This window comes from Symphodus melops (genome assembly GCF_947650265.1).
Source record: "Symphodus melops genome assembly, chromosome: 7".
Taxonomy (NCBI): Eukaryota; Metazoa; Chordata; class Actinopteri; order Labriformes; family Labridae; genus Symphodus; species Symphodus melops.
The window spans coordinates 10,177,049-10,202,845 of NC_136697.1; the positions used below are offsets into that span (position 1 = coordinate 10,177,049).

The window sequence follows — 25,797 nt, forward strand, 5'->3', positions numbered from 1 at the left end:
TGACACACTTTATAAAGTACATATAACAAGGTTTACTGTCGAGAATTATTGTTGGGAGATTGATATTCTGAGGGTTAAATGCAGGAAACGTTTACTGAATACGTGTGATGACGGGAGTTCAAGGAGAACTTTCAGGTGATTTTGCTCTCCGACACACCTGTCCTATGAAAAGGATGTGTAAAGGGTTTTTCTATTTTAAGTTAAAATAAAGATAAAATATGAACGAGTATTTTTTTTTACAAAACAATGCAGACATAAAATAAATTGATTATATTAAGCAGACATTGGAGTATATCCTATACTAGATCTGCAAATATAAACAAACATGTCTATATAGCTATCAATATATAATACACAGACGTACTTCCACACCTGTACACACATCAACACAAGCAGGCACACACACACACACACACACACACACACAAGTAAGCTGTGTGGCTCACACTATTGTGTTTTGCAACAACAACACCACTTAACATCGTTCGCTGTAATTGAAGTGTTTCCTTTATTTTTTGTGAGCAGTTTATTTGTTGTCCTGTCGTCACTTTCTAACCACTGAAAGAGCAGAAAGTGACAGTCTGAGTATCAAAGAGTAAATGTATCCTAACCTCCCGCTGCCTATGATGACAGTTCAGATGCAACAGCTCTCAATGCTGATCTAGTATTTTAACTGGTGATTTATGTCTTAATTGTGGAAAGACTAATAAAGTCTCAGTGGTTATGAAGTGTTGAAGCTAAATGAGAGGGTAAAAGTCTTCCAATGATAATCTGACTTCATGCTCTCTGTTTTAATGCCAGAAAGATCTGAAAGTAATCGAAAGGTTAATTATTATTACATCAAACATACAGCCTATTTAAATGTATTTCAATGTACCTCAAGGAAATCCAATGTCTAAAGCTTTAATATTTATACATGTAGTTGTTCATTTCTAAATTTAAAAGTTTTTGAGCTAAGGAACCAGTTTTATCAGAATGAACACTTCATTTGTTAGGTTAAACATAAACTGAAACATAATTGTAATAACATTTCTTCATGTGTACAAAGATGATGTCTGTGGAAACAAAATAATAAAATTTTTCAAATCTAACATGAGGCCATTAAAAAATATGCTAATATTGGGGGCGCCGATAGCTCAGCGGCAGCGACAGCGCGCGTACCATGTTGCAAGGCTTCGCTCCTCGCGCGGGCGGCCCGGGTTCGCGTCCGGCCTGTGGCCACTTTCCCGCATGTCTCTCCCCACTCTCTCCCCATTTCCGACTCTATCCACTTTCCTATCAATAAAGGCCAAAAAAAAAAAAAAAGTGATTTAAAAAAATATGCTAATATTAAGAAACAGAACAGATGCTAACTGTTTCATTTGGTTCCACAGATTTATGTTTCATTTTTAGAAGTGTCTGTTCACCTGCTTTGCCTCTACATCCTCATTGTGATCATCATCATCTGAGGGTGCATAGGAGGAGCAAGATGAAGAGGAGCTGCGCGACGACTCCTCATCACTCCGAGAGTCATCAGAGTCGTCATCACCATTCTCTTCCTCGCTGCTGTGCTCGGCCTCTTGCTCTGATGGGAGAAGTTAGACACACTTTGATGGGTTTTTTTGTTTTCTATCAAGTGTTGGTTTTGTATACAAATGTAGGAACTCTGACCTTCCAGCAGCTCCTTCTTGATCAGTGGGAGAAAGCTGGAGGCCTCTGGGTTTTCTGGTTCATAGATGAGAACTGGATTGAGGAGGGAAAAGTTGGCTGATTTATGGACTGACAGATATAGAGAGACACACACACACACACACACACACACACACACACACACACACACACACACAGCGGAGACGCAGGATACTCACTCATCTGACACAGTTTGCTGGCCAGCTTCAAGTCTTGCTTCGTCACAGCTCTGAGGAACTAAAACAAATATTTATGCCTTAACGTTTTGTCACATTCGTACTGAATGTTTAAATATGCTGAATCCAGAAACGACAAAAAGTAAGAATGCATGGGATATTTATGGGAAGACACAAAAATGTTGCTTTAAAGCCTTTTCTCGACAGATCATGTAGTGTGGAAACACTGACAGCGATGGGTCACTTTACCTCGATTTTCAGCTCCACTGGCACCTTAATGTCGTCACCCTCTTCCCCCTCATTAGATAGATCATGCTTGACTTCAGGGCCAACATGTCGCCTTCTTCCTGTCAACCATTATCATCATGATTACTGTTACTGTCAACAGCACAAAAAACCTCATTCTCTAACTTTCTCTCCTTCATGTTTGTTTCTTTCTCTCCATGTTTGTCAACACCAACCTACCTGTTAGTGTAGAGACTGTGTCCTGCGCTGTTTTTAACTCTTTCCTTTTCAGCTCATTACCCGACACTGCGTCCTGCTGTGCTTTTTCTTGAACCCTGAAATCCCAGTTTGCACATATTTCAAATTGTTAGTTTGGTAAGTTTAGTTTCTTTACCTACTACTCTGTATGTTCTTCTGACTACAAACCTTGGCTGCATGCCAACTGATTCCTTTAGTGAACAATCTAAAGTAGGACAAGAAACACACAACAAAATGATCACTGGCATGGATTTCACTATTGTAGATAAAGGAAAAGGTCTGTGTGACAGACGTACAAGTAGCTGAAACCATCTGTTCATGACATTGTAAGAAAAATATTCAACTTAATGTTACTGTTCAAGTCATGACACAGATATGCCAGCAGAACTGGAGATTATACAATATCACTAACATGTTTACCAAGCATACATCTTTTTCTTCACAGTTATCTTCTTCTTTATTTGCAAGTAACTAACAATGTTTTCACAACAATCATGTTACATAATTACCTCAAGTTGCCTGCCTCAACCTCAACTGCCTCCATGGTGAAATACTCATAAGTGCCCTTGTCTGTCGATTGTCTGTCGTTCGTTATTTGTTGTCCCAAATGTCTTTAGTTATTTGTTTTATAGTATTGCTATTTTATTGCTACTTTTTTATTTATTTAAATTTGTCATGTTCATTGTTATTTTTTTAGTGCTCTTTTTATGCACTGCAGGTTTGCACTGGGGGTTGGGGGGATTGCAATTTCATCTGTGCTGTATGTTTAACATGGAGCATATTTGACAAATAAAGAACCTTGAACCTTGAACCTTGAACCTTGAAGTTTGTTTGGTTATCTCCTTATGTCATGATGTAAAAGAGTGAGACCGGTTTCCTCCTTTCGCCACCACATACCGTCTTCATTCAGCATGTCCCCATCTGGAAACCCTATTTTTTGACCTTTGTGGCAAGAAACCTTAAGAACAGAGAAAGTGAATACATTACTACATCATACCATGTTTCTGTCGTTGTAGCTTTGATGCAGTTTATCTAAAAATACTGTTATGGAAAATTTTACTCCATTTGTACTACGAAGGTCTCATAGAATCTGTCATATAAAATGTATCTGAAATGTCTTAGAATACTACATGCACAGCATATTGGGTGTTTTGTTTCCCATCATTTCGTTCCCTCTATTCTGTTTCTCACACTCTGTACATGTGGGAAGAGTCACCCAGGCTCTTTCTCACTGGACTCCATCTCCTTCTCAGCCTTGGGAGATGGTAAATAGTCATGTAGTCTCTTTTCTCACACTAGGGGATAGATTGTGCCCTGCCAGGTGGGCAGTGGCTCTATGTGGCGTGATGGGGAAGTGCTCTGTGTAATGTGATGGAAATGTTTAAGTTTTCATGTTTGCCTTTTCTCGGGGCCTCTTTCTCTCCTCACCGTGTGAGAGAGGGGTCTTCGAACGCTTATCTTGCCTTCGAATAAATGTTCATTGAGACCAGATCGATCTTGGGGTTCTTTTTTGAATAGATCTTCTCACTCTTTATTTTCACTCTTTGGTAATGGGAAAAAAATCCACAACAATTTGGCGTTGTCAGCAGGATCCAGCGAGCTGCTACACGAGGGGAACGGGTGAACGGTTCTTGGCCAGCCTGAGGAAAGAAAAAACTCAGTCCACCTGTTTGAACAGGGGAGCCAGGATCTCGTTTCCAGCATCTACGGCCGCCTGGATCCAACGGACTTGATCCGAGAGAATACTGGGTGAGATACTTTTCAAATTATGGACTCTCGGGCAAAGGGAGGACGGGTGTTTTTATGATTTCAAGCACTATAAAGAGGGAAAATCAGGACTTTCCAAGGGAAAATCAAGTGCTCTTATGATTTCAAGCACTATAAAGCATAGAAATCAGGAATTTTTTCTTGGAGACTCAGTGTTCTTATGATTTCAAGCACTAAAAAATCTAAAAGGAATCAGGACTTCCCAGGGGAAAATTCAAGGTGCTCTTAGTATTTCAAACTTTATGAAAGCAGGAGCTCTGGATTTTCTCTGGGGGACTCAGTGCTCTTATGATTTCGAGCACTATAAAATCTGAGAATCAGGGGACTTTCCAAGGGAAGATTCAAAGTGTGAGAATATTCTCGTGGCAAGCCAGTGCCCTTAGTATTTCGACACGATAAAATTAGGAAAGCCAACAAGAGACGTCTTGACTGTAACATGGGGTCCGGATCCACTAAGTGTCATGTGCCTTTCCCCGACAGTCCAGTGTGTAATATTATGGGATAAAAGAAAAAAGAAAAAACAGGAAAAAAGGGAAAAAACAAACAACAAAAAACAAATACGGTGAAAAATGTTTCAAATATCTGAATGAGTGGATGAATGAATATGGATTTCCAGAAGGAGTTTCGTTGAGTTTAAATCAGTTAAAATAATAATAAAAATATAAACAAAATATAAATAATAAATATAGTATAAATAAAAAAAAAGGTAAAGGTGAAAGTTAAGAAGGATTTGGAAAGATATGGGAGTCATAGCAAAAGTGTAAAATGTAAAAGAATGGCAGAGGGACGAGTTTAAGGTGAAGATGTAACTGGAAGAAAAAAACAGTTCAGCCCACCTCCATATAGGTCGAGTGATACCTCACGCCTGTCTCCTTGTATGCCCCATTGCAGGCACCATTGCAGGCCCTCAGGGTGACGGACTCGGACCTGGACTCCTACCCTCACATGCCACCGTCCCTGCCACCACTGGAACCAGACCAGCTGAAACCAGACGACCAGCCTCCTCCCCGTGGTCAACAGGGCCCAGCGAACGGTTCTCCAACATCGCAACGTTATGACAGCCCTAACATTGCCAGCTCCAGACCAAAGAGCAAAGCATCCAGATTGGGATAACACAGACACTGGAATACAAAGCTGCTGTTGCTACTCTGACCCGAGACCTGAGAGACGAATTCTTCAGAAACACTGATACCTGCTCTGACCCGAGACCTGAGAGACAATTTCTTCAGAAACACTGATACCGGCGCTATCAGGAGTGTTATGCAGCGCCCAGAGAAGCAAGCTGCTGATTTCCTGCATTGCCTGACAGAAGCCTTTAACCGTCACTCAGGCCTCCTCTGCAACCACATTACGGATGTTGCAGGGCAGACATGCATGTTGTACATAAGATGGTGTCATGGTGTAAGGTATGGAGAGCTCCAAAGACACGTTTTACACGCTCAGGACATGGTGAATGAGCGAGAAGGGAGCAGAAAAGACGAGAGAGACACTGTTGCATAAGGCTACGCTCACCATGGACAGTGGATCTGCCGTTTCCAGGGCCTGTCCCAAAGACACGGATGCGAAGGGGGCCGAGCCCTTGACTGACATTCTGACGTGTGCTATTACTGCCGGCAACCTGGCCGTTAAAGGGACGATTGCCTGCAGCGAGGAGGAGCTGAAGGAGGAGCCACCGGTGGGGACGGACGGGAGGTTGGGACTCCGGATGCGGACGTCAACCCGGTTGCTGAGGGTCCTGCCCAGGGGCGTGAGATACCACACACACACACACACACACACACTGCTACACTCTGTTGAAACGGCGCCTGCTTCTACTGATTCACATAGGTTACACACACAGGAGGCATTAACACACTTAGAGTTACAAACACAACCCCTGCCAGAAATGTGTTTATTTACTTATTTTTAGAAACTTGTGTTTATTCACTTATTTTTTAGGAACTTTTGTTTAGTTACTTATTTTGGGGTACTTATGTTATTTTGATTCTCCCGCATTTCAAAACGAACCTGTGTTTTTACGATAGAAATTTTGGGAAACTGGTGAAATTTATGGTTGATTTTTGAGGCTACTCATTCTGTGATCATAGATCACAGATTTATTTTGTCTACCTCAATTAGATATAGTGGCAGATATATCTATTCTATATCTGCCTCTGGGGAAACCATATTAGAGAAAGGGTTTCTAATCTAAAGATTTTCAGCTACGTCATTCATTTCTGGTTTCTCATCATGGACCTAATGATGATGATCCTGGCACGTGTTACAGCTGTCCAATGGGCCCCATTTGAACTGAAATATATCTATGAGTTGAGACTACAGTTAGGACAATCGACCCAGCAACTTGTTAAAATGACAAAAGAAAAGTTGCTCCTGACTCAAACTTCAAGCGACTTAATGACTTACTCTGTACCTCTCATGCGTCTAATGACTTCGACCATGTTTATGGAAAACAATGGTACAAACAATCCTCTGACAGACTGACTCTAACAACATTGTTTTGGAGCGCCCATGTGGCGGCTATCTGTGTGTCCTTGATGGAGCCTCAGGAAGGATTGTTTAGAGTTTACAGTTTCTCTCTGCATGTTTCTTCCTGAAGCTGAGCGCTCCTTTGAGCAATTGTTTATATTTTAGCTAATTGTTATTATTTAATGTTTATTTTGTAGAGAGAGAGCACAGTCTACTGAATTAAATTCCCTGGGTGTTAAACATACCTGACCAATAAAATTGATTCTGATTCTGATTAAAACAAGCCCTGTCTCAGTCGCCACCTGCCTCGGGTCTTCCTGACCCCTCCTGTCCTGTTGTTTAAACGGTGGATGAAAAGGGAGGATTTCTCTCTTCTGTCTTGTTATTAATGCATGGTGATAAACTCCGTTCGGTGGCCTACTCTTCATCCAAACTTGACCCTGTGGCTGTGGAACTTCCTGGGTTTTTTAGAGCTGTAGCAGCAGCTAAAGAAGCTGTTTTAGCTTCACGTGACATTTGGCTCCGATCTTACAGGCCTTGTTTCTCGTAATGTTTACATTATTTTGCTTGATCAAAATGCATGACACTTGTCTGCTGCCAGGTGATTGCGCTATTCCACCATCTTGCTTGGCCTCCCCAATTTCACTGTCAGGTCTGCACACCTCGTGCTGACCTCTCTGACCGACCCCTGATTAACCCTGACCTAATCCCGTTCGTTGATGGTTTCTCCTCCCGCTCTGACATTGGACTGAAGAGGGTAGAATACGCTGTCTGCTCTAAAAACAATGTGTGGGCCTCTGGCTCACTGTCATCTTATTACTCTGCACAAACAGCAGAACTTGTGGCTTTAATTGAGGCCTGCAAATTAGCATCTAAAACGGTCATAATCTACACTAACTCCCCTTATCCCTTCGGAGTTAATAGTTAATATTAGTTAATATTGCTAATGGTCTTTATTTCTCTTCTTGTTGTAGAACCACACACAGACACACACAGACACACACACTCCCATACAACTATACCAACGAAAGAGATAAGTTCAATCTCAACAGGCAATGGAAAAGCCTCCTTGTATTCCCTGTAATGCACCTCTGAACTTTATATAAACAGACTCCAACTGGATACTGGATTCTCTACCTTTTTTTTCTCACTCACACCCTGCATTGAAAATAGTGTCCTTACCCGACACCCTGAGGTGAACCACTTCAGCCAAAGATGTTCAGGTCATATGAGAAAGAGCACGAAAGTGATGAAAATCGTCCACGAAGATACAGCCACCTGCCATCACATCTCCAAGATTACGAGGTTGGTTACCCTGTTAGGCAACCCCTACGCGTTGATGAGCAGTCCGGAACGGCTACTTCAGCTGATGTTCTAAGCTCTATTCGTAGCATGAGGGAGGAAAATGATCAACTGCGAAAGGATGTTCAATGCCTAACAGAAATAATCTATAGCTCCCCTGTACTGGCTCCACAACCTAACACGTCCAGGCCTAGTCATCGTAAGGATGAGACAACATCCACACCAGCACACACAAGTAAGCTGACGCCATCAAGTGGTCAACAGGACCCACGTCAACATGAAAGTGCACTGCAGGTAATGAGTGATGAGTGTCCAACCTCACAACTCAGCCAACGTGACCTTATGGTGGATCTCAGTGACAGTCTAAAGGCAGCTGGATTACACAGTCAGCAAGGAATTCACCAGCATTCATCAGGTGAGTCCTCTCCAAGTAGCCACGACATCCCTCTACTAGAAACAGTGGAAAGAGGGCCTCCTCCACCTCTGTACCCAAATGTAGAAGAAAAGTCGCTGTTGCATCATCACAAAGATGTTAATGACTGCCCCCAACCGGGAACTGTCAATTGTCATCCGGTTAGCAAACACCGCCTCCCTCAAGGAGCTAGTTCCAGCCAGCTTGAGGACAATGAGGATCCCAGAACAGTTGAACCCTTTCGTCGCAAAGACAATTACAACCTTCGTGGTGATAGATACAATCCTAAGTATGGAGCTTCCTTCAGTCAACCTGACGATGGCTACTTCACTCCATATGTTTCTTCCCACCAGAGACATGATAACAGGGAACGCCCTATTAATCATAGCTATGGTGAAAGTTACAGTCAGCCCTCTGCATATCGTCAACAGCCTTTCATGACAGCCGATCATGAAGATCGCTTCTATGTGCAAGATAGCACCCAGTATCCTTCTAATCGCAGAAGTTTTCCTGAAGATCGCTATTTGCCTGATGCTGATTGGAACCAACGTAATGTCAGACAACATCCAGATGATCTTCGCCACTTCACGTATGATCAACGGACTCCTGCTGACACGTTCCATATTCCACCCCATGTTGGTAGACACCCTCAGGTAGACACTTACAGTGGCCCTAAGCCAACCATTCCTGATTTTGTGCATGATGACCCAAGAGAGTTTGCAAGGTTGAAACTTGCGTTGGACAACATCCTTCCGCCAGGTGCTTCAGAGCATTTCAAGTTCCAGATATTGACAGATCACTTGAAGCTGGAAGATGCAGTGCTCATCGCTGATTCGTACAGCAACAGCAGGTACCCATTTAGTGATACTATGAGAGCACTGACAGAGATGTTTGGTCAACCTCAACAACTAGCACTAAAGCGGATCTCCAATTTGATGGATGGACCCAACATCAAGAGTGGTGACATCAGATCCTTTAAGTCATTCGCTCTCCAAGTCCGTGCTCTAGTGGGCATGTTACATCAGTTGGGAGGCCAAGGACGGACAGAGTTACAGTGTGGCTCGCACGTGTCTCGTCTCTTGTCGAAGTTGCCACATGACCTTAGAGCCAACTTCCAGAGGTTTGTGAACCCCATTCGCACTCCTATTCCAACCCTTCTTGACTTAGATGAGTGGCTTGAATATGAAGTTCGTGTGCAGGTGGATGGAAGCCAATATTGCAGCAACTTAGGTAAAGAGAAACAAGCTCCACACAAAGATCGTCGCTTTGAGTTCAAGTCCCAGAAAGCCACTACTATTCTTCACGGTAGTGAGCACCAGGAGAGATCAGAGAAGGCTACCGCTCTATCAACCAGTGAGTCTAAACAGGAGAAACCAAAGAAGTACTGTCCTTTTTGCGATTCTGTGCAGCACTACTTGAACCAGTGCAGCAACTTCAAACTCCTGTCAAAAGAACAGAAGACAGAGTGGATTGAGACAAACAAGAGATGCTGGAGATGTGGTCGTGAACACCTAGCCGCAAAGTGTACCTTGAAGGCCAAGTGCAAACAGTGTGACAGAAGGCACCTTGAGGTGCTCCACGACGTCAATACCAGACAAACTACTGCTGCATCAGACAAGTCTAAAGCAGCTACAGAAAGCTCCTGCCTGGTGAGTTCCATATCAGAGACACTGTACCTAGATCGTCCAACAAACAGTAGCCAGGTGTTACTCAAGTTGAGTCGTGTCATCCTGCAGAGCGGTAACAAGGCTTTTGAGACCTACGCTATATTAGATGATGGTTCTGAGCGCACCATGAAGCTGTTGATCGCTTAGGTCTTCAGGGAGAAGCTGAAGACCTGGCACTCCGCACTGTTCGTCAAGAGGTTCGGACTGTCCGTGGAGCCACAGTATCCTTCTCTGTAGCATCCGCCTCGCAGCCTGGTCGTACATTCCAAATCTCCCGAGCTTTTACTGCTAAGGAACTTGGTCTAGCCAGCCATTCATACCCAGTTAAATCCCTGCAGTCAAGGTACAATCACCTCAAAGATTTACCACTTCCAACCATCAAAGATGCACAGCCATTGTTGCTCATTGGGTCTGACTACCCCCATCTGATCACTCCAGTAGAACCAGTAAGGTTAGGTCCTCCTGGTGGACCTGCAGCAGTTCATACAAGACTCGGATGGACTCTTCAAGGTCCATCAAGATTCCTTCGCCATCGTCTAACTCCACAACTGTGCCTGTTTACCTCCTGTAATCCTCCGGAAACTGAGCTATTCAACCACGTGGAGAAACTCTGGAACTAGATACATTGTCTTATCGGAGTGAGCGGCTCATCACCAGATCAAAACAGGACGCAGAGGCAATCAAACAGCTTGAGGAGAAGACAACTAGAGTAGAAGTGGATAGCGTAAGGCGCTATGCTACTCCACTTCTGTGGAAAGAAAATCTACCTCTACTTCATGCACCAAAGGAGGCTGTCTTGAATCTGCTACGTGGAACGGAGAAAAGGCTAGCAAAGCAACCTGATAAAGCAGCCACCTACTCAAAGGAGGTTCACAAACTGCTTGATGCTGGCTACATTACACCCATTCCTCCAGCAAAGGCAAAAGAGAGCAGCCATTCGTGGTTCATACCACACCACATGGTACACCACAATGGAAAAGACAGGATAGTATTCAACTGCTCCTTCACATACAAGGGCCAGAATTTGAATGACCACCTCCTTCCTGGTCCCACACTGGGATCGAGCCTGCTAGGAGTTCTCTTACGGTTCAGGGAACATCCAGTCGCCATTAGCAGCGATATTAAAGGCATGTTCCACCAGGTTCGCCTGCTGGAAGAAGACAAACCATTCCTACGTTTCTTGTGGCGTGACATGCAGTTAGACAAAGAACCAACTGTCTACGAGTGGCAGGTGCTCCCCTTTGGGACAACATGCAGTCCGTGTTGTGCCACCTTTGCGCTACAAACTCATTTCCAGCGCCACACTGAGCCAGGGGAAGATGCTCGTCTGCTCGTCTTTTATTACCTCTCATACATTGCTGATTCCCTACACGTTTCCACTTCCGTTTTCCTTCTGTGGAAAAGCAAACACACTCAACCGTTTCACTGGAAAAGAAATCAGACTCAAACTTTTCATTGGAAAAGCAATGACTCAGACTGTGAATCTTAGACCCCGGGGTAAGAATGTAACATAAGTTTTTATGTTCTTCGTGATCCTCACACCTTCACTGCACCGACTAGTGCTTTTTGTGTTCAATCTTGATCAGTGTACATTGTACACTGTACAGTGTACAATGTACACTGTACAGTGTACAAAAAAAAAAAAAAAGGTCTCAACCTCTTTGTTAACCCTTCTGTCTGTAATACTCGTCAAGACCCCAAAGGCACATATTTGGATACCACTGCAGGATGTAATATCCCTCTTAATGACTCCTGCTCTTTCTTTCTTCCTTCTATGATAAATTTGCTGTTTATTGGAATTGTGCTGCTGATTTTGTTTTTTTCTTGTTGTGTTATTCCCTGCACCAGAGCTCGGGTTCAGCACCTAGAGAATCAAACTGTTCAATATCAACTCCTTTCCATGACTTCCCCTGTTATTTCGAATTGTGAGAGTCCAGCAGTGACAGTTATGATGAAAAAAACTATAATCTGTAAATATTGATATGCTGTACCTTTATGAAGTTTTGACTTGAAGTGGTTACACATTGTCATTGGAATTACGGATGTGTGGCTTGCTGTGACTGCACACACATTTAAGAAAATGTGTATCATATGGTGTGATTAACATGTAATCAAAAGGGAGGAATGTTATGGAAAATTTTACTCCATTTGTACTACGAAGGTCTCATAGAATCTGTCATATAAAATGTATCTGAAATGTCTCAGAATACTACATGCACAGCATATTGGGTGTTTTGTTTCCCATCACAATACTCACCGGTACAGAATGAGGTGGTCCAGAGACAGGAGGACTCCTGCTGAATGCAAGATGTAAAATTAAGGATACAAAAAGTTTGTTGTTCATGTTGTGTTATTAAAGAAACAAGTATTTGCTCTGACATGACTTTACTTACCACAGTTTAACAAGGCCTGCCTTTTCCCCAACTGCATCTGTAATCATAGTATTTCATTGATACTAAACAAAAAATATAAGAACTTGATCAAAGTATTTAATCACATAATTAGATCAGGATTAGATGTTTTTAACATGGTCTTAGAGTCTAAATAGCTTCTTACCCATTTGTCCGTGCTTTTCTGCCGACTACATCCATATAAGAATACAATAGATAGTCATTATTGTCATTATAGGCCTACAATTGAACATAGATGCGTTTGCATTAAAGAAATCCGTAACAAAACAAACACAAAATCCGTCAAATAAAAACAGAAGGATGACTTTCAGCTTCATGTTTTACCTGTTTCTGTGAACCAGTGAAGGACTCCAACCTGCACAGGAAGTAACAGCATTATTTACAATAAGGCTCCATTAACATTTTACTACAACTCAGTTGGTCCTGATCCAATACAATTAGTCGTGCTGGAATAATAGAAAAAAAATAACTTTAATATAAGATAAAGATGCGCATCTAAGATTAGCTGGCGGCTAAAAACGTGACACTTTTAGCATCCTAAATGTATGCAAAAACAACGTAATGTATGCTTCCTTATCTCTAAGGAAACTAACTTCTGCTCACCTGCTCATGGAGGAATATGAACAAATGTCAGCTTCAGATTAGCCTGAAAGAACCTATAAAACTTTACTGTGCTTTATAATGAAGTTGTCTCGTTTTATATAAAGTGTTAGCAGCGACCAGACGATTGTAACTGTGACCATAGAAACCGTGACCATAGCAACAGAAGAATGCTGAGTCAGTGTTGCCTTTCAGTACTGCCGGAACTTTGCCGATTGTAATAATTTATGTATTTAGAAAGTAGAGGAACAAACCACCTAAAAATTCATCTAAACAAAAAATGAAAATAGTAAAAAAAGAGAGCTTCTCTGAAAGGAACAGCTCTGGAAATTAAAATTAGAACGTCACCAGATTTGGACAGGATGATCACAGACAGTAATAATTACAACTGAGCAAACTTACAACATTTATAGTGGTTTGCCACATAATTAAACATTAGTGCTTGTTCATAGGAATCTATTAAAAATTAAATGACTGTCAATTAAACCCTAACCCTAATCCATACCACTTTTTTTTAGGACCTGTATGCGGTTCGTTTGTAGTAATATCAAGAAACAACCTTGATCCAACCTTACTAAAGGAACCAACTTTTAGGGGCCTGCAGTTCCTCTACTAATTGATTAATAGAAATTAGAATGGACACCTTTTTAGCTCATTAGAGAACTAATGGATTTCGTCACATTTTATTTTTAAAAAGTTAATTATGTTTTTGTGTTCTCGTGGCATGGGCTGTTTAACATTTAATTATCCCATTATATGTGTTTTTTGTCAAACGTGTGTCATTAGAACAACAAAAAAAAGCAATTTTTTAAGATTATGCTTCAGTAACTTCAGTGTAGACCTGTTTTTGGGCTTTATAAAAAAGGGGCTTGTATGCAACACTGAAGCTCAGAAAAGAAAGGTTTGAATGGCTTTTCTTCGAAGCCCTTTTTGCACAGGGCTTAAGTGCCCCTGCCCACCCTCCATGTCAGCCATATTTCATCCAATAAGTAGCTGTAACTGCTACATTAGCTGTGCATGCATCGAAAGAGCTGCTTTCAGTCTGGAATATGCATTGACGTGTGCGTGTGTGTGCGTGCACGTGTGTGTGGTGAATAGGTTACCCTCAGCACTTATTGTTTCACGGCTGTCTTTTAAACTCAGAGAGATTTAAACTGACTGTCAGACTGACAGGCTGAAGACTCAGACTTTCCACAGAGAATAAATGAGCTCCTGACTGACAGGCGTGTTTTTGTGCTGACAGAGGTTTGAAGGACTGTTTAGGAAGCTCAGGTTAGTTTGGGCTGTTAAATGCGTGTGTCTTCTCTTTACCTCCCACCTTTTCTACACACACATGAAAATACACATCAATTAGGTGATGCAGTGGACTTTCTCCAACTGAATCCTCCCCTCAAGCAGAGCAACATGACACAAGTGTGTAGTTTTAGTAGGCTAAGTATGGGCATGTTTCTGTGCAGACTCTTTACATAACAAAAAGGAAAGGAGCTGATCTTTGAGCTGAAGTTTACTTTCCTGAAAAATTAAAGGCCACCTTTATACGCCATAACATTAAGGAAGACAATCTGGGACAAACGAAGAAATAACTGAAAACTTCATTTGAAAGCACCAGAACTGAGAAATAAGGGATACTTTTTTTGATGTTCCATGTATTCCCCATTTTTTTACCTTTAGTATGTCCCTGTAAAAGGAATGATTATTAGGCTTATACAGAGTTACATGTCTGGAGAAGGTTGTAGATTTTAAAGTAAAATATTTTCTTTGTCAGGAGTAGGTGTTGTTTGACTGGATTTAAACAACACAACTGTCATATTTTATCTCAAATCTTGAAGACTGGTGCAGTGAAATACTGTATATAACAAATCATGACTCTTACTAAGCCCCACCCACTTCCTACCAGAGAGAACAGTCAGTACGAACCTAAAACACTGTAATCCCTCATGTGAAATTACATGAGTGTTGTAACATTTGAGTGAAATGTTGACATTAGGATTTTACAGCTAAAATCAAAGGTTCAAACAGCCTGTAAATAGATTTCTCAATCGTGACAAATAAAGACCCTTCCTTTAACTGAATCTGTTGATGCAAAATGTCGATCTCCAAGGTGAAACATGAGCCGCAAAACTGCTCTGACACTGTCACCTTGTTTTTTTATGGACACTCAACTCCACCTGCCCAACACCAGACAGACGGGGGGAGAGCCCCATCATGCAAACACACACATACACAACCTGCACCCACAGCCCACCAGGCACACCTGCCAGAGACGAATGGGAAAATATATTCCACACAGACGACATGATAACAGAATCATTTCACACTCCAGTGATCCTCTGCTCACTCTGTGTGCATGTGTGAGCCCATCTATATATGTGTGTGTGTGTGTGTGTGTGTGTGTGTGTGTGCTGTTGGCATGTGTATGCTCTTGAGAGACTCTGCTCCTCACAAATTTCCATATGATGAGCCCCGAGGCCGTCACAGAGCAGGACAGAGGACAGGACGACACATCGCAGAGCTTCAGGACATCACAATGTTGTGCGTCAGGCGTGTGTTTCTGTGATTGAACGCCACTGAACATACTGTTCCAAGCGCAGCATCATTAACAGGGATCAGCCTTAACAAAATGAAGCAGCGTCCTGCTGTCATTAAGACTTCATCACAGACGTGGGCGTGTGTTCTCTCCATAAGTATGTTGTTGTGTGTTTTTGTGTCCTTGAGCTCACGTTTTTATGAAGCATCTGTGCAGGTCTGTCAGTGTATGAGCGTCCATTCTCATGGCTCGCAGCCTCTGGCAGGCTGGCGGCTAATAATAAATGCAAATTACAATCAGAGGAGCAGATCGGACCTGAAGAGGATAATTGCTCAATTATGGTCGTATGTGAATGTGTGAGTGTGAGTGTGTTTGTGTGTGTGTGTGTGTGTGTGTGTGTGTGTGTGTGTGTGTGTGTGTGTGTGTGTGTGTGTGTGTGTGTGCGTGCGTGCGTGTGTGTGTTAGAATAGATGGAAGGAGAAAAAGATGGAGAGAGATGAAGAGATGAAAAAAAGAGAGGAAGATGTGGGGAGAGAAAAAGACCAGGTGAGACAGGGAGTGGCAGACATGAAACAGAGGCAGACAGAGAGAATGAGAGAGAGAGAGAGAGAGAGAGAGAGAGAGAGAGAGAGAGAGAGAGCGAGAGAGAGAGAGAGAGAGAGAGAGAGAGATGGAAAGGGAGAGGGAGAAAAGAGATATCAAGAAACAGAGAAAGTCATCACAGACAGACAGACAGACAGACAGACAGACAGACAGACAGACAGACAGACAGACAGACAGACAGACAGACAGACAGACAGACAGACAGACAGACAGACAGACAGCATGTCAGGTGCTGACGTCACAGTCAGAGTACATAACAGGGCATTTGAGGTGTCACATATATTGATTTATCTGTTGGACAAATTTCTACTTTTCCTGTACGATGGCCAAGTAGGGCTAATTAAAGTGTGTGATGTAACCATCAGAAATCACAACAGATAAACAAAGAACTAATTACCAAGCTGCTCCACCATGTGGCTGTCAGTGTTTGAAATACAAAACTGTTTCATTAATCAGCAAATTCAAGGTCGCCTACAAAGAAGGCTCTCTTTGAAACATCACTATTTTCTGTTTCCTCTCATTTATTTAGATCCTTGTTAGGATGTTCCTGGAATTGAAAGAAGAAAGAGAAAAAAAAATCTCCAAGTCCAGTCTTGAAACAAAGGAAGAGACAGAATCTAAATATGCAAAGCAAGTTCAGAATCAAGATCAGGGGAGCACAAGCACAAAGTCAATCTGTCAGAGTCAGGGGACATTTAGTAGCGTTTAATGTAGGGCTAGTGAGGGAGCGGGTCAGTTGTGAGGTTATTCTTAAAACAGGATGGCCCTGGGGCAACTGTTTTTAGCTCCCTGTACACACCGTAAAGTGACTTTGGATTTTAACACCATCATCTACTAAAAACACAGCAATGATAGACATACATTACAACAATCCTGAAGGAAGGGAAGGACCATACATCAGAGGACATGCATTGACTGTGAATATGAATGGGCGAAGCCTGAGTGACGTCACCCATCTGTTGATACTGGGGGCTTTGGTGTCTCAATGCTGGAAATGTTGTTTCAACTGAGCTGTTAGTCAACCATAAGGACAGGCTAAGAACTGGAGCTGAGGCAGGTTTTTTAGCCCCTTAAGAAAACGTTACATTACGCCCGTCTGTTAATCAGGTCAGACACACTTCTTACTATGCATAACCACCAATGTTCATAAAATCAAAACAGATAAGTTATTTTAAAATGGTAAATAGAATGGATGTGATCTTGGACAGCACGTTAATTGTCTTCTGATGACTTAAAGCACTTTTTACACCTCAGTTCAAATCAGTTTATTCACACACTGATGATGATGTAAAATGCAGTGTGACTGCAGGAGACTTTTTTGAATGGGGTGTGTATGTGACTTCCAGGTCTCTTGGAGCCAGCCTCCAGAACTGCAGGTTTTTGCACTTCCACATTAGCATTGCAACTTGGATCTACTGTGTCTTTATATCTGTTTGTGTGTGTGTGTGTGTGTGTGTGTGTGTGTGTTGTGAAACAGACAGCTTATCTAACAAGGCTACTGCACAGATATAACTCAGTCGCTCTTATGAGGGATTTAATATCACATGCAGCATCTGACTAACGAGTCAAACAGCAGTAAAAAGGTATGTTTTGTTATTTGCGCATGTGAATGGAATTATTATTAAATTAGCATGTGCAATGAGAAATGCCCTTTCACGGCAATTGTCTTGAGTTTCATTAATTTTGACACATTTTATTTGATGTGTTGAAACAGGAAATGACTGCTGGCTCAGCCAATAGATCATTTTATTTGAGCGTTTGTACTGGTTGCTAAATGTTAATACTCGTGCATCACGCAGGGGAAAAAAAACAACAACTAATGTAACTTGCTTTATCTCCTTTTTGAAAAAGCTGTCATAATATCAGGTTGGTAAGGTGGCCTCAACAAACACGGGTTATTATTCAGGAAGTAAAAAACAGGAACAACTAAACCCGGTCTCCCTTATTGATACACACAAACAAGGACTATAACACACTGGTGAAACATCCGTTTTTTGCATTAGTTCTATTAAACCATCCACTTATTTGAGTCCTTCTAACAGCAGCCAAAGGGTCTTACTACTAATCTTTATATCATTACACATGCTTTGCTTTAAGTGAAATGTATTTAAGAAGATGACTACTGCTTCTGGGCACTGTGTTTGTGTGTGTGTGTGTGTGTGTGTGTGTGTGTGTGTGTGTGTGTGTGTGTGTGTGTGTGTATCAGTTTATTTGACTTGGTAAGCACTCTTTCACTTCCATTACTCTGCCACACAGCTCAGTGATGGAGTCAGCCCATCTGTCGCTCCTTGAGCTCATCCATCATTTCCTCACTCATCAGCTCCGTGTTTCTTCATTTTCTGTTCTCACTCCATCTCCGTCTCCCCTTCAGTCATCACACGTTCCCCCATCTCAAAGTTTTTTTTCCTGCCTCACCTCTTTATTTCATTCCATCCAACTGCTTCCTCCATTACAGTCTTTTTCCTATTATATTTTCTGTCGAGGTCTGTTGGCTGTCCATCCATAGAGAGGATCTTTCCATGAGACAGCAGACACACTCATTTTATGAAGGGGCCTTTACAGAGTAAAACAAATAGATATATGACTTTAGAAGGACAATTGAAAGAAAAAAGCCTCTTGAAACCAAAGGGCAGAACTGGCGGGGGATTCGTTACTTGGTAGTTAAAAATCTATGAAGTTATCTCAGTATAAAAATGTAAGATGATAACACACATATCCATATAGAAAGAGTGAACCCTTCAAAAGTGCCAAATTAGGGTGTAAATGTGCTGCGTAAAGGTATACATGTAGGATCCTTCAGTATCACCATCTCACAGAGATCCACTAAGATTAATAGTTGATCGATATTTCAGGTTCTTTTAATTAGCACTTGTATCAGCAGATGTGGGAGGTTTGGAAAAGAACATAAAAACAGCCCAGGAACTTCAAATTTTCAAGGATGCAACATTTTATGATCAGTTGTTCGACAGCTAGCTACTTCCTAGCTTACATTACTGTAAGTGGGAAGTAATATCTCGCATTAAAATTTAATATTACCAAAGAATCAATGCATTTCCTGCTGTAATGTGGAACACCCACAAATGTTAAGGTTAGCTTTCACTTCCTAGCTGAAGGTTGATACAGGAAGTGGCTAGTGCAAAGTTAGCTTTTTTATTTACTCATTAGATATTCACCCTAGATATTGTCCCTTTATTTATTTCAATGAAATTTATTTAAAAAAATAAATAAATAAAATAACATGACAGAAATGGTTGATGGATTTTTTTAAACAATGGTGGAACCCATCTAAAATGAAAATTTTCCAACATATACTTTATTGGACAAGCTTTCTCATAGCTCTTAAAAATCAACACATTTGAGCCTCTCACCCTTCACAGTGTCACAGAAACATGGATGCTGTGTGAATATGGTCTATGTCTTTCAGTCTTGAAAGACATAGACCTGATGCAGGTGAACGATGAGGCGGTTTGAGTGACAGCTGAAGCAGCCATTTGAAACATCTCGGAGAAGACGGAGAGGCCTGAGCGTGCGGTGGCAACAGTTCGGCTGCATCTTCCTCGGCTGAGGTGAGGGGGGAGATTATGAAGATTTATTCCTCGGGCGCTCCAGTGGCCCTGGCATGATTATGATACCATAACACAAGGTGCCATAAAGAAAACGCTGTCGGCTAAATGAAGAGCGGAGCGTTGAAATGTGCTCGCCATTATGTGATCAATCACACCTGTCAGGTGCACAGCCCTCGATCAAGAAAGCTGTCACTGTCAGCTGTTGCCTGTTTCTGCCCTGCTTTTTTTTTTTTTTTAATTTTGAATGTTTTTCTGGTCGTTTGTGGGTGTGTTTCTGGGTCATTTTGCCTCTTTTCCCAGGCGGCCACAAGTCTCCCACTTACAATACCTCATGTGAGCGCAGATAAGAGGTGAGGAATTACTAAACATGTCGGCCACATGCGGGCTGAGATCACACACAGACGGCCGCCTCTAATATTTCACAGGGAGGAAGAAAGGGACGCATACATCATCCTGACACAGCCCGAATGGAGAGAGACATCCCTCCGTTATCTCCACACACACACGTACTGTCAGAGATTTATAGTACAAGGCTTTAATGGTGCCCTCACACACCTCGCTCTCTCTGCTCTCACACACACACACACACACACACACACACACACACACATCCATCTATCATTCACCTCATTCTTTCTTTGTTTTCCTCCTCTTCTCCATCTCTCTTCTATCTGCTGTCCATCTCACATCTGTATTTGCTTCTCATTTCTTCACTCGGCTTGCTCTTTCCTTTCCTCTCTCTTTCATGACAGCTCCCGATTCCTCTTCCTCCTGCTCACTTAATTGAAAGTACAGTAAAAAAATATAAAGATGTCAAAGTCTGGCTCACACAGGGTTTCCATCAACTCTGCGGTGGAACATGCTCACACTGTAATACAGATGTGTTTTTATAAATAGCTTAATGTTCCCAATAAACAGCATGCTGACAGCCACACAGGACTCTCTAATAGGGAGTGTTAAACCTTGAGCACAGACCGTTTACCCGAGTGATTTATAGAGACTCGCCAGCCGCTGAGAGAGGCAGGGCTGGTCTCCTGTTTACCACCTGTAAAAAGGCCTGTTGTGTTGCTTATGTCACGCAGGAACTGTCTCAGATTTGTAGTATACAACGGAAAAAAGCATGAAGATCCTGTTTTCCACGTTTCCAAATAATGCCTATGATGCAATGCTTTTCCAGCATGTGAATACAGTGTGTGGCTTTGTCTACGTTGTATTTGGCACATTTGAAATTCTTGGCATCTTTCTGTACGGTACAAACATCAGCATCAACGTTGGTGTTGCAACTTAAGGAGTTCAAATCTGTCATGGAGCCTTTGAGTGATTTGGAATCTCAACTTTGTTTGTATCTTTACAAAGATCCCCATTACCTTCTGTGTTCAACATACTCGCCATATTTACACTGGAAAGATTTTGATCCTTAACAGGATGGACAGCTGAAGTAAAAATAAAGTGAGATGATCCCATCAATGAAGCCGGTTTTTGGAGATAAAACGGAAGTGTGCTTGGATAACTTTTGGACTACAAGCTAGAAAACGATTATACAATCACAGAGGCAACATAGAGTTTGATGTTATCACTAAAGTAATAAGTGAAGCTTTAAAAACATCTGGTCCAATCTTAAATACCAAGAGCAACATAATTGTTGATGTTTTTCCTCTCCATCATTAGATCACCAGAGTGTGTTGACTGTTCCAAAAACGCATAAACCCACCACTTCAGTGTTTTTTTTCTTTATTATTTACTGTTCTTATGAGTAGTTGGGTCCTTTAGTGTTTACCGCTTGGTATTTGTGTATTGATGTTTGATGTAAAGCACTTTGTTCGTTGTGCTTAAAGCTGGTGTTTGTGTTGATATATGCAACAAAACTGTACTGTACCTGCGTCTTTGCTGGTCTTGTGCTGTAGATGTGTAAGTAGTTTTCTTTCTGTTTCTCTCTTTTACATGACTAACATCCAACTCAAACAGAGACTTTGTTGTAGAAATGAAAAAGAAGACGGCTTTAAAAAAAACACACATAACATATACATAAATAGTGTTTAGTGCATGTGTGTGTGCATGTGTGTGTATGTGTCTTTGTTTGGTGTGTGCGTGTGTGTACAATATGTGTGTACTTGTGTGTGTCAGACTGTGACAGCTGCCCTAATGTAAATCAATTGGCTGCAAAAATCATAATCGATCAGTCGTTTCTGCTCTTCATTTTCACCTGAACATCAGATTTTGTATGCAAAGGGAGTCCACACTTTCCTACAATCACACACACACACACACACACACACACACACACACACACACACACACACACACACACACACACACACACACAGGCACACACCCTCTTGCCCTTCAACACAAACCTATAATTTGCCAGATGCGGAGAATTGCTGGTTACTATGGCAACCACAGTGAAGAGAGTTTTCATTCTACTCAATTTTGGCTGCACCCAAACACACACACACACACACACACACACACACACACACACACACACAAGCATCATGTGATCATGGATGAGGCTCTGAATGGGGGAGTGAATCAAAAACCTGCTCTGCCTTTTGCAGCCAATGGATGTTGATTTTATGTGATGAAGTGACTGATGTTCATGAACATGTGCGCGCACGCACACACACACACACACACACACACACACACAGACCTACACACACACACACTCACACACAGACACACACCCAGCAACATACACAATGTAGGAATCACATAATGTATCAGGAAAGCTGATTCTCTAAGCAGACACTAACCCTCTATGACAGGCTGAGTGACTCACTGAATACAAACACACATACACCCACGCACACACACACACAGACACACACACCTTGATGATGCTCTGATGTAAAGGACGCAAATACAAACTGATTAAGAGTTAAGAGTGTATAATTATTTTTTTTGAAAATGCCACTCTAAGATGTTTCTCGTAGTAATCAAAGGATGAAACCTTTAAAATGCTGCCGCTTCTAAAATAAACCCCAAGTCATCAGCTCCACCAAAAACTGGGTTTTGTGCTGAGCCAATAAAAGAGAGGCCGAGGATTATCCACGCACGCACACGCACACACAAGCAGCTGCATCTGGTTGGGGCTGATAAGAGGAATTCTCCTCCCCTCAGGGAATCAAGCAAAAGGAAAACACGACAGAGGGAGACGAGGAGTGAGAGGGCGACTCACGGGGGAGGAGAAGGGTACATGGGGGGGGGGGTGTGGGTGGGGTTGGCTGTTGAGAGTTAAAGCAGGAGTCATGAGCTGCATTTACAGTAACACTACGTCAAACATCATTTATGAAGCAACGAGTGTATCTGGGCGTGATGCTTTATTGTGTGACGCTTTACATGCTGCTTTAGGAAAATGGCAGATGATCAATAAACAGCATGTAGACACACAAACACACACACCTGCATCCTCCACCTGGTCAGTTCATTAAGTGACCAGGTTTTTCATTATATCTCGGAAAAAGTACATAAATGTGGGTTTGTTTGATTGAAAATTATGACCAGTGATTAAGGTTTTATTTTAAAAAAAAAATGTAAACGGAATAGGAAGATCAAGCTCTAGGTTTGACCTTGGTGTGCCCTTTAGAGGACTCAAAGCTTCCCTTACATGGTTTCGTCTGAATCAGTGCTCATGGGTGTCTTACGTATGTCTGACGATTCCCAACCCCAACAACGTCAGATAAAAAAAAAAATCCATTCCTCCCTGCCTCCATCTTCTCATCCTGTCAAGCAATGCAGCTCTGGATTTAAACCCCCAGTTTGCCTCTCAGGGGTATGAAGCTTGGGCCAATCAGAAGCCAAACTGTGTGGCAGGAATTTGCATAAATCTGCATGGCTAATGTGCTGTGCAAATTGAAGGAGTGACACTGTGACTTCACCTTTTCTCAGCGATAATAAAACACAACAGCTGACCTTAAACTGAAAACGTAACTGCCTGATAAATCCATTCATTTGCCTTCCAGTCGGACTGAGGGGGAAATAAACTGCATTTGTTTGTGTAATTGCCCATGAGCAGAGAGAGATGAAGGAGAAAGGGTGTGTATGTGTGGGAGTGGGAATAAACAGAGGAGATAGATGAGTCTATTAAAGCAGCAGCTAATCCAAGCTATTAGCAGCAGAGTGAAGGAGTGTGGGAGAAGAGGGGACACACGTTGGGTTAATGGCTCTAAATACAGACCTAAACGCAGCACAGGGCTGTTAGAGATTATTATGAATATAAATAAGGGTCGCTGGGAATTATGGGGCTTCTATACACTTGAGGTGACTCCGAACGTCCCCCCGATCCTCTTTTCTACGGTCTTTAGTATATGATTATATAAGTTCTAAATCTGTCAACTTACATCCAGTCACTAATGATCAGTTATCATACAAGTAATCATTAGAACAACTTTGCTGTTGTAATGCCTACAATACTTTTTCATTTCACCATCCAGCTCTGAGGATCATCTGTGTGGGAAAAACTGACCAAATGTTAATTTGGTACCATGTTTAAGGTACATTTCAAATAAACGTGAAAGAAAAATCATCTGGATTTGTCAGATACTGAAATAATTTGTTCTTTTCTTTTCTTTTCTTTCTTTTCTTTTCTTTGAGAACAATCAAGAATGACAAAAACAGAAGTGTTTCTGTGTTAAGATCTACAATGTGCTATTGATTTCCTCTATTCCTCAAATCAAAATATCCAAACTTTTATGTCAGTAGTGGATAGAAGAATCTATCAATCAGAATCTCATCCATAAAACAAACAAACTGGTGTTTATTTATATCTGGTTGTGATGTCCCATATGTATGACCTTCTCAGATCATTTCTGTTTATTTGAGTACTCCTAAATCCGGTCCAAAGATCACACTGCTGAGCTGACTGTGAGAGGTCCACTCTCCTCCAAGGAACAATGAAAACTCTCCTTCAGGAGAAAATAAGGGAAAACAGTCAGCACGTTTTATTAGCTCAAGGTTGAGGTCAAAGTTAAAGACCTTGGCAAAGTTAAACTTCCATCGTTATTTGTTGTACAATTCCTCAGATTTAACCACTTTTAGAGAATTTCCTATCACCGAACAACCTTCCTCTTTCAGCTCTTTGGAGACCTCGATAAGAAAGACCTGCTGATGGTGCAGAAACCGTGAGGATGCTGGATGCTTAGTGGACAACCAGGAAGCTCTATCCAAGGTTAGAACACACAAACACACACACACACACGGACATCCCACTATATCAGCAGGTGTTCAGGTGTTGCACAGTTTAATGGTAACATTTCAAAGTGTTCCCTCAGTAGGACGATTAGCCTGACAAGTGTCAGCGAACTATGGGAGATTTGTGGTGACGTCTACTGAGATTTCCTAATATGGTGTCAAAAAAGAAAGAAAGAAAAAAAAATCTCAAAGCTGGATTTATGGGAATAAACGTGACTGTTAAAAATATGGTTCTTGAAAAACGCAGTTATTTTTTGCGTCATTGTGATGTGTGTGTTTTGTGTAAGTAAATCTCACCTCTCACAACCTGCTTGCATGCTGATTGGAGGAGCAGACAAGTAGCAGTGCACATCGGACCAATCAGAGCGCAGCATGTCACATCCATAGTCGTGGTGATGAGTCCAATGCATTCAGAGCTGGAGGGTGTGAGGAGCAGAAAGAGAGGGGGCATGGTAAACAAGTAGGACACACACACACACACACACACACACACACACACACACACACACACACACATATAAAGAAACACACATTAACCATAGTGGACAAGCCTTCGCTTCCCATTAAGTTCAGTGCTGGCCTGAGGACGAGGTAAAAATACTTCAGCATAAAGAGAGGGAACATAACAACACCAGTGTGTGTGTGTACATGTGTGTGCATGTGTGCCTGTGTGTGTGTGCGCATCTATGAGATTTTAAGTGGAAAGACATAATAAATAAAATGGTGATAGGTCCAATTAAATTAAGATGAAAAAACAGATCATTTGATAACAAAAAACGTTTGTGTTTAAACTTGAATAAAATGGTCACCATGTATAATTGTAAAGCAACGTATGGAAACACACTTGTATAATGACAGTACTCGTTTCTTGTTATAAAGGATTTCCGACCGTCTCAGACCCCTTTTCCCTTACAGTAGAGGGGAAAAATACAGGAAGTGATGGTGGTTTCCTATCT

The 25,797-nt window shown here is 41.8% G+C and overlaps 1 protein-coding gene across 4 annotated transcripts; it reads right to left on the reverse strand.

The window, feature by feature from the left end:
- Positions 1-1,355: 1,355 nt before the first annotated feature.
- Positions 1,356-13,118, reverse strand: erich2 (glutamate-rich 2). 4 transcript variants are annotated; one of them, XM_079349428.1, is made up of 12 exons: positions 12,956-13,118; positions 12,677-12,707; positions 12,498-12,522; positions 12,335-12,371; positions 12,199-12,238; positions 3,225-3,285; positions 2,496-2,532; positions 2,310-2,404; positions 2,094-2,191; positions 1,848-1,905; positions 1,651-1,722; positions 1,356-1,564 (listed from the first exon to the last, which is right to left on the reverse strand). In XM_079349428.1, exons 1-12 carry the CDS (start codon positions 12,961-12,963, stop codon positions 1,389-1,391), a joined length of 738 nt encoding a protein of 245 aa, XP_079205554.1. In that variant the 5' UTR covers positions 12,964-13,118; the 3' UTR covers positions 1,356-1,388. The 4 variants fall into 4 exon arrangements, with proteins under 4 accessions (XP_079205554.1, XP_079205555.1, XP_079205557.1 ...); XM_079349429.1 differs by having other exon boundaries at positions 12,199-12,235; positions 12,956-13,117; XM_079349431.1 differs by lacking the exon at positions 12,956-13,118 and having other exon boundaries at positions 12,199-12,235; positions 12,335-12,396.
- Between the last annotated feature and the right edge of the window lie 12,679 nt (positions 13,119-25,797).

Coding starts and splice junctions, on each gene's coding strand:
- erich2 (XM_079349428.1), bottom strand. Junction 3,286..12,198: donor GACCACCTCATTCTGTACCG/GTGAGTATTGTG, acceptor TCTGTTCTTAAG/GTTTCTTGCCACAAAGGTCA. Junction 1,906..2,093: donor CAGTGGAGCTGAAAATCGAG/GTAAAGTGACCC, acceptor TATTTGTTTTAG/TTCCTCAGAGCTGTGACGAA.